We start from the raw sequence: 9,408 nt of genomic DNA, 5'->3' as shown, positions 1-9,408 counted from the left end.
AATGGTCACTCTTGCCATGTGGCAGATGTATCTTTCTGTTCCTGATGATGCTGACTTTTTTTGGTGAATAAAAAGCTTTCTTCAAGCTCACTTCAGAATCTGTCTATTCCTGTCTGGCTTGCCGCCTTCTCCTGGGCTGAGCCAAGCGAGTCCATGGCCTGCTTTGACCCATGGCAACCTGTTCAGTGCAGAAGGTGGTGCGTCTGCTGGGATGTGGGTTTGTCCAGTATGTGCAGAAACCCACTGCACTTCTCATGCAGGTAGCAAACAATGGTGAGGGGGTGACAGCTTCTGGATAGGGGGGCTCTGGATGGGATGTGAGCTGCTGCCATAAAGATGCTGGTCTTTATACCTCCAGGCTGGTTAATCTGAGCCTGGTGGCCACAGTGGCTGGTGAGAGATCTCGTAGTACTTGGTGGTTGAAGATTAAAGAGCTGTATGGTTCCTGGTTCTCAAATAGAAAGGTGCTCTGCAGGTTGTTTGATGTGGCCTCCAGACGGGCCCACAACTTCCTCCTGCTGGGCCTGCATCCATGGAGACAGCCAGTTGCACCAGACTGTGCCGGGGAGGGACGGCAGAGCGTGAGAGCGGCTGGTCTGAAGGGTTTGGGCTCGGCGGGAGGTTGGCGGAGCTCTCCTCTGCTCCCCACCTTGGTCTGTTTGCCACTGTGGTCAGCGGGGCTTGCTGGACCCCCGGGGGATGAGCTCCCATGGCTTAGCTCTGGCACCACCAGCCAAGAATGTGGTGGTGTATCGCAACGGTGACCCCTTCTTCCCCGGGAGGAAGTTTGTAGTGAACCAGCGGTGGTTCCTGACCTTTGAGGCGTTTCTGAATGAGGTGACCAAGAACATTCACGCGCCCTTGGCTGTGAGGAACCTCTACACACCCAAGCACGGCCACCGTGTCGCTGAGCTGGGGGACCTGCAGGATGGGTGCCAGTACGTGGCTGCGGGCTTTGAAAAGTTCAAAAGGCTGAAGTGAGTAGATGGACCTTTGGTCTCTGGGTTTGGTAGGCAGCTTTAGATCACCTCTGTGGGGAAGGTATTGGGGTGTGAATGGAAAAAAGAGGTAAGGGGTACAACCCCAATGAAAACCAGGCTGATTAATTTATTTTCCTATTGGAAACTACTGGACATGTTCCAGATTGCAAGGAAAATGCAAATATTCCTGATAAGGTCACTTAACTCTCAGAAGAAAACATGTTGGGGGAGGCATGCGTTCTCTGGCAGGATGTTGTGATGGGTGCTGCTCTGCCTCCCGTGCACCGCGTTTTGTGGTGTGTGGGAGGCTCTGCTGCCCGCTTCCTTGGCAGAGCTGACACTCACACTCTCTCCACTGACACATACTTTTGCTTTGGTTTGATGGGGACTTTTTTGTTTTTTAGTCCTGCACAAAATAGAGCTGTTTTGGCTCATCCTGAAATACAAAGGCTTAAAAAGGGTTTTGTAGCATTGCTTGACTCTTGAGGGGACGTGCATGTGTGTCAGGGGAATTTGGCTCCCTGTTGTGTATTGCATTTTCTTGAGGAGGTGGTCCAGGCTGCATTAACACTGGTCAGCCCTTGGATCAGTGATTAACACAAAGGAATAAAATGTTCTGGGTGTCTTTAGCATGAGGATCTGAAATGGTTTGTATTTGGCTGGGTATTTCTTAAATATAGCAGGCTTTACTTTAGCCTAAAGTTCTGGGACACCCTGAAGTGAGGTGTCTGGAGTATCTGACCATTTAGAAGTGACCCACGCACCTGGTGGCGATGCACCAAGGCAGAGCAGTCGGTTGTTTTCTCACTGCTCTTTAGTCAGCCATGGCGCAGTTAGTATGTGGCAATGTCCTTGTCTTGTTCTCGCAGCTATTCAAACCGCGGAAGGAAGGAGGTCCGTGGGAGAAGGAACAGCCAGGGTCTGCAGGTGAGTCCCTGCGCTGGGGGGGGGCAGGTGGGAGCGCAGAATGAGGGAGGAGATGTGAGAGACGTCAGGGCTGGCACTGATGAAACTAAAGTTGAGATTTAAGGCTGCAAGATGCCCAGTGGAGGTGAGGCAAAAGTGCCACAGGAATCCATAGGACATGTGAGACAGCGCAGGGGCTGCTGCTGTGTACCTTCTGCCGCCCCTCCCTCAAGAGTGCAGGGGAAGGATCTGTGCTCGGAGGTTTGCTGGCAATTCTGGAACGCGCTCAGCTATGTGAAGAGCCTCTCCAGCCTTGCTGTTGCTGACAACAAACCTCACTTAGCAGCAGCAAGCCTGAAAGCTGGGCAGGCAGTGTCCCAGGGCAGGCAGCTCCTGACAGAGAAAAGGGAACAGCCCTGGGAGGCTCGGTGCCAGGGCTGTCACTGTTCTTGTCCTCTGAACTCGGTCTCTAGTTCCACACTGTAGCTCCCTGGAAGTCGAATGTCTTGGCGCAATGGCAGAAGCGCACCCACCCGGTCTGCACGATACAGTAAGTGTCTCTGTTTTCTCCTTGGAGGGTCTCTGGGAATGTTTTCAGAGGCTGGAGGAGGGAATTTCTCTGTGAGATCCTGGGAATGCTGCCCCACAGGGACAATGCCCAGCTTCTACCAGAAATATTTGTTGTAAATATTGTCCAGGCACCAGTGGCTGTGGGGTTTTTTTTCCCACCTTCCTGCAGGAATACTGGCTCATCGCATGCTCTGCATTGTTTGTACTGCAGCGTTTTCCGGAATGGGGATTTGCTGAGCCCTCCTTTCCCACTGCCACTCTCCAAGAGCCCCCCACTGCAGTGGGACACACTCCTGGCCATGCTGACAGAGAAAGCCGACCTGCGCAGCGGGGCTGTTAACAAGTGAGTATCCAGATAATGCACTGCTGGCTCCTCTTCCCTTACGTCCAGAACATGCGCAGCTCTGATTAGCACAGAGGACTGGGAGTTCAGACAGCCATTTCTAGTCTGCTTTTGCAATCTCATTTGCTTTCCAGGTTTTCCCATCTTTAAATCAGAGATAACCCCAATGTCCTGGGTGCTTTGTGAGGAGGGCTGATGTTGCTGGTGGTCTGGTGAAAAAGCAATAAGCAAATGAGTAAAGCATGGCATAAAAAAGGGTTTATGTCTAGAGAGAGAGGAGTTTATACAACAAATACAGCCTACCTTCTCGTACATCTATTTACTGACACCCAAAGAGAAAGCTGAGGTATACTGCATCTCACTGATCACTGGGTGTCATGTTTTGGCGTACTTCCTTGGAGTAATACTAAGAATGATTGATCCTCGCTGACTTGTCTCAGTCCTTTTTACCACTTTGCACATGTTTGCTTCCACGCTGAGAGGTTGGTCACAGTCTTGAGACGGTTCTAAAGCCTTTGCTGTCTCTTCCTCAAGGCTCTGCAGGCTGGATGGAACCCAGGTGTCTGGTGGGGAGGAACTGGTGAATGGTGATTACTATGTGGCAGTGGGAAATGAGGAGTACAAAAAACTGCCTTACTTTGAGCTGCTGGTGCCCCAGGATTCTGTATACAAGATGCTGTGGTATGTAAGCTGCGTCTGAGTGGTTTAAAGAGTCATCTCCGTGGTGGTCTTCAGCTAAAGCCGTCCCTTCTGTAGTCCTCCCATTCAGTGACGTCTGCCTTAAGTCTTGCCTCATGTTTTGGAAGTTTAGGAAGAAACAATGTGTTTTCAAAGCTTCTGGTGTAAGCGTTAGCCCCTGAAATCCAGAGTTCAGTGCCAGAGAAAGCAAGTTGTTTGGGCGTTTCTCAGTTAAAGTGTTCATCAAACACTGAGGAGCACCTGCCCATGGGGCCGGACACTGAATTTCACAGGCAGTGTGATATGACAGGAATGTATGCCACTGTGGAGTGTGCTCTACCTGCCCTGAGAAAAAACACCTCCAGGGGCTCTCTTTTATGGGAAAATGGGAGATCATGTCCTCCTACAGCTGACTTCTGCCTGATGCTGAGAATCTGCTGCTTCTTTGTTACAGGAACCACCCAAATAGCAGGCGCAAAAGATGCCACAGAAGGGTAGGTGGCTCAGTTGGCGCGGGACTGTTTTTGCTATGATCGCAGTTGCTTTTGTGCAGGCATCCCTCCATAAGCAGTGGACGTGTACGGCAATCTGCATTCCCAGTCGCCATGGCTACAGCAACCTTGCCTGGCACCGTTCCCAAAGGAGAGGAGCTAGAGACGTCGTTCCCAAAGGAGAGGAGCTAGAGACATGGATGTGGCCAGATCACACTTGAGTTAAATCCCACTGCCTGAAAAAAACCTCCTTAAGGTGGCCTCACTTGCCTCGTATCTTTCCTATGTTGGGGGCTCCAGAGCTGGATGCAGTACTCCAAGTGTGGTCTCACAAGAGTGGAGTAGAGGGGCAGAATCACCTCCCTCGACCTGCCGGGCACACTGCTTTGATGCAGAGCAGGATATGGTTGGCCTTCTGGGCTGCGAGTGCACAGAGACTACATAGAGCAGCTGGGCTGTCCTGGTTTGTCTGTTGAAACTTGCATCTGTGCTATTTGCTTTTAAAATTTCCTTTTCCCTTTTTTGTTTTCAGTTTGGTGAACTCTGTGCCATCTCCCAGGTCAGTGCTGGTGACTCTGCTCTTCCTGAACCACCTCAACAGGTAGTAATGACTGCAGAAAGTGTTTTATGTCTTCCTTGTATCCGTTTCACTTGTAACATCAACTTAAAACCCTGGTCATAGAGTACAGTGTTACAGCTTTGTGCCAGTCAGGACCAAGGGTCATAGGGGAACATTGCAGTTGTTTGGGGGATCGCTCTGCAAAACTTCTCTTGTTTTATAAAGTGTTTTATCAAGAAGGCCTATCAGAAGCGTGTGATGAATACTTTCAGCTGGACAGTCGCAGGGTGTGGACCACAGGAGCTGCAGAGGAAGACAAGATCCCAGCTGCTTTTCCACAACTGCAAAGGCAAGCCAGGAAATCTTGCCTTGAAGAGGAAGAGTCCATTTTCCATGTTAAACCTGTCCGTGCAGGACAAAAAAGGAGGAACAACAGGAATGCGCAGCACTGGCCTGATCAAGGTAAAGGACACTGCTGTAAGTGTAAAGACTGGCTTTACTTGGATGATACAGGAGAAAATACCTGCAGATGCACTGAAAGAAACCAATGATGCATCCAGTAACTTCTGTACTTCTTTCCTTTCCTCATCTGGGCACATGTGAGGACCTTTCTGTAGCCTCAGCAAGACCAAGCCATGGCTCTTTGCAATACCCATTGAACAGCTTTTTTCTTTTTTTTTCTCCTCGCAGAAGAAAATGTCTATAAAACCAGGGATCCTAAGCATGAGGTGCGAGGTGCCCAAGAAGTAAAAGAGGACGAACGCACAAGGGTGGACGTACCCATTGATCAGGTACGAGAAATTATTTTCTGCCCTGTTAAGAGTCTCACTGCTGCAGGGAAGTACTCAGGGTCTCACTAGAATCTAGCCCTTAGGAGACAGCCTCTGAGAACACTCAGTGGATAGTTTATAGCAATTGCTTGAGGAAGTCCTTCCATTTTTGCACTCGTTTTAAATCCTATTTGTTAGGTTTACGAAGCACTGCGCTTCCCTCTGCAATGTGTAAAGATGAAAGTAACCACCAGGGGGAACTTCAGAAACCAAAGGACAGTGCGTAACCTCAGGGCTCTGCATTTTAGAAAGCCGAGTGATTGTCATCTGGGTAATGAACACTTCCCTTCTGGAATGTGAGAGTTACAGCTCCCCACTGCAGTAGGAATATCAAAGGCTTTCCTGGATTTTTCTTGTGTGTACTACTACTACTCTTACTCCTGTTCCAGAGAGTTGCAGAAGAACTTATACCAAAAGCCAAAATGATACACCGCAGTAAGGTATTTATTCCGCTCAATAGTTCTACGAAGTGTGTAAGATCCTTCCTGTCTGTGTTCAGATTTCTTACACTAAAATTCAAATATAACTTATTAAGCAGAACTTACCTGTAGCCAGGTGAAGCTTAGAAGCTAGCGTGGAATAAACATGTAATTCATAAAATGACCAAACACATTTATTAGATAGTAACAAATTTAAACCCTTTTTTTAAAGAGGGGAAAAAGAAAAGTAGTTCTCTTTAAAACAAAATTCTGTGTGAAAGATGTCTGTGAGATGCTTATTGTTTGTGGCATATTAATGTTTTAAATTCATAAGGAGATGTAGAATTGATGTGATGGGATGACATGCATTATATTGTAGGTGATTCACACTTCTGCCTAGGTAGTCTCTTTGGATTAATTAGAACTTCAAAGGAAAACAACTCCTTTGAACTTAAATTAGAGTAAGCGCTAGTAAAGAATTAGCTAATGGTTCCTGACTCCTTGGCTCAGTGGGGAGCCTGGTGTGCTGTGTTTGCTTTAGAGGCTGGCCAGCTTTTCTCAATGGGGTGGGCACTCTGATGCCGCTGCTTTCCATCGGCCTTTTCCCTCCCAAGAGCACACTGCTATACAGTTGGTATTATTTGAGTGTCACAGCTCTCCTCTGCAGTGGGAGAGAATCATTAGGCATTAAATAAACTACCTTTGAATTTAATGGAGAGACCCAAGTTTGCATACCAAAGCCGTGGTAAGACTGGAAGCGGAATCCAGGAATTTAGTCCCAGAATCTTTCTGTAATAGCAAAGTGCTACATTAATAACTGTATTTCTTTCTCGCTGCAAAAAGGCATGGACTGCAGACAAATCACAAAAGATTGTGGCAAGGAAAAGGGATGCCAGTGACTATGAGGATGAAAAGCACTCAACGACATTTCACTTGGCAGCCAAGAGCTCTGAAGAGTTCACACAGAGACTGTGATGGGAGAGGGACAGTTAAGTACACCGCTGTCTGTACAGCTGCAGATAACAAAGGCATGGGAATCCTAGATTTCTGTACCACCACAGACTGGCTGAGCTTTTCGATGAATTAACAAACTGTTCTAAAATCAAGCACCCTCACCATCTAGGCTTGAGAAGCAGAGCACCAGTGAGCAATGAATCAGGTGCACAATGTTGTTAAATAATGAAGATCTTCCCCTTTCCTCATTTCAATGGTGTGATAACGTAGCACAGGAGACAGCTGCTTTTCAGAACTCTAATTATTAAACTGGTTTGTATCTGAACTTGGGAAGGAAGAATTACCAAATAGAATATATGCTTTTATAATGAGATGTCTGCCAGGAAGTTTATTCTATCTCAGATACTTCTTATAAAGAGATTTCATCGCATCATTATCCCTCTCATTTGGAATGCTTGGATAATGTTTGCAGCAATCAAACCTGTTCCTAAAAATACATACATCTTTTTTCTGTTAACTTGTTTTAAGAGCACCTGCCCGATTTAGGAAAAGTCATAGCAATAAACAGCTCTTGTATTAACCCTCTTTGTGCAAGGCTGTCTCTATTTCCCTCCCTAGTGTTTGTGATTAATTACAAGGGTAACCAGGGTTTCTCCTGCTGTGATCTATCGGGTATTGTGGACTGATAATTTCACTGAAAACACCCTTCCTTCCCTAGGACAAACTGCACTGTTGTTATTTTACAGATGAGCGGCGCTCTACAGGACTCCAGTGGAGAAAAGCCATGTGGTAACCTCAGTGTAAGGGCCTGTGCAGGGTGACCTGGTACATTACAGCTGAGCACGATGGAGGGAGCCACTTTCGCATGCTTGGCCATAAAAGGGAGAGTTCCTAAGTAGATTCCTTCTACAGAAAAACCAGTTGGTCCCAGAAGCTCCTGTTGAACAATTTATTAACCATTTATTATCCCTCTAGAGCTGAACAAGACAATTCAGTCATCCTTGCTTTGAAACACCCACAGACAAAACAATCCATAACTGAAGACGTTAAATAGGATGTCCTTGCAACATGCCTTGTTCCACCCTGGTGCTCAGGGAATACAGTCCACACTTCCACATTTTTTGACATCCTTGTGTCAAAATACAGCCTCCTAAGTACAGCCAAGCCAAAGGGTCTGCTGCTGAGCCTGATGTTCCCCCTTCTGTCACGGGGGGTTACCTTTGAACAGGTTTTCTTCCTCTGCTTCTCACTGTGTCTTGTTCACGAACCAGCTACACAAAGTGTGACTCCTAGGACAGGGAGCAGCATCCCTGCCACAGCCCCTACAGAAATGAACAAGAATACGTTGGGAACTTGCGTAATTCAACGCTGGTCAGTCACACCTTCTCACTGCTAAATACACGATGCTCAGATGTCATGGTAAATAGGATAGCATAAGTGTCTGGACAGGTACAACCTGGACCAGGTGAGTTCTGAAGGGGTTTGGATGTTTGGACTGCCCGTGTATGTTAAGCAAAGCATGTTTCTAAGAAAATGTTGCCAATGCTGTGTCTGCCTAGCAAGAACCAGGCTTAAACAACGTAGAAACACTTTAGTGTATTCCTACAGCTATCGTGCCAGGCCCCGGTGGTTTTAAGTTTTCAAGTTTTCTGGTATTTTTTGACTTTCTGAGCAGGGTAATGTTATTGTAGGATGAACGGGAAGGAAAGAAGGATGAGCGTTGACATTTGGGGGCTACTGGGGCGCTCCTTTTCTATGGCAGACACGTTATTTAGTGCTTCTCTTACAGTTAAACATTTAGTTAGGTAAAGGCTCAGGCCTGTAAACTCTGTTAGCTTAGAATAGCCAATTCTTGCTTCTAATTTACTAGCCCTGCCCACTTACAAGTTAATTTCACTTCTCTTTCAGGTTCTGTAGCAAGAACTACTACTTAACTAGTTACAGCCCTTGTGTGGGTATTTGTTGTTTTTCAGGAGACCAGAGGGTAGCCCATGCTATTAAGTCAGCAAATGGATGCAGGAGACAATGTGAGGAAATGTTTTAAGTGTAACTTACCTTTACCACCAATGTCCTCTCCCAGAATCCTCCCAGTCACCAGCGTGACTATCAAAGCCAGGGAGTTACAGAGTGGTACTGCCAGGGACAGATCTGAAATTGAACAGTTTTAACACACAGTTTAAAATGGATAACCTTGTACAAATCTTAAGACATGTTTTATTTGTGATGTTTAGCTGGGTCACTAGAGTAACCAATAGCACTGATCCTCCCAAAATCCCAATCAACCCACTCCACGAAAGCAACAAGAACTAACCTGTGGATGCCAAGGTGATGTAAAAGAGGAGAGATCCACCTTGATTGAGCAGAAACGGCACCATGTACTGTGGGAAGAACGCAGGTCCCTTAGTTGTTGCACATAAATCCACAGTGCACCCCCAGCGAGTGGGCAGCAATGGAGCCCAGACTCACTTGCCCTGTGCCGTGTTTGGCAGCGGAAATGCAGCAGGCTGGCAATTCCGCTGCCAGTCACAAGCTGCTCAATGTCTTAGTTCCCCAATCTGCAGAAGGCATGCTGTGCTTATTTCATTCAAAATATGAGGGTTAATGACCTGCCGTGGTCATTGAGACTACAAAAGCGGTCTCAATTCTGCATGGGAATGTGACAAGCTCAGTATTGTTTG

At 47.1% G+C, this 9,408-nt stretch overlaps 1 protein-coding gene across 1 annotated transcript in view; it reads left to right on the top strand.

Annotated features, from left to right (window-relative positions):
* Positions 1–5,797, top strand: part of DCDC2B (doublecortin domain containing 2B) — a gene marked incomplete at its 3' end in the record, with an annotated part of 8,796 nt that extends 2,999 nt beyond the window's left edge. The window contains exons 2-9 of the mRNA XM_009882776.1: positions 359–393; positions 719–977; positions 2,668–2,799; positions 3,334–3,480; positions 4,501–4,569; positions 4,877–4,989; positions 5,218–5,318; positions 5,747–5,797. Of these exons, the coding sequence (XP_009881078.1) occupies positions 359–393; positions 719–977; positions 2,668–2,799; positions 3,334–3,480; positions 4,501–4,569; positions 4,877–4,989; positions 5,218–5,318; positions 5,747–5,797 (907 nt within the window). The remainder of the gene's footprint in view (positions 1–358; positions 394–718; positions 978–2,667; positions 2,800–3,333; positions 3,481–4,500; positions 4,570–4,876; positions 4,990–5,217; positions 5,319–5,746) is intronic.
* Between the last annotated feature and the right edge of the window lie 3,611 nt (positions 5,798–9,408).

Source organism: Charadrius vociferus, unplaced genomic scaffold (assembly GCF_000708025.1).
Source record: "Charadrius vociferus isolate BGI_N301 unplaced genomic scaffold, ASM70802v2 scaffold783, whole genome shotgun sequence".
Taxonomy (NCBI): domain Eukaryota; kingdom Metazoa; phylum Chordata; class Aves; order Charadriiformes; family Charadriidae; genus Charadrius; species Charadrius vociferus.
This window is presented reverse-complemented; position numbering and strand designations above follow the sequence as displayed.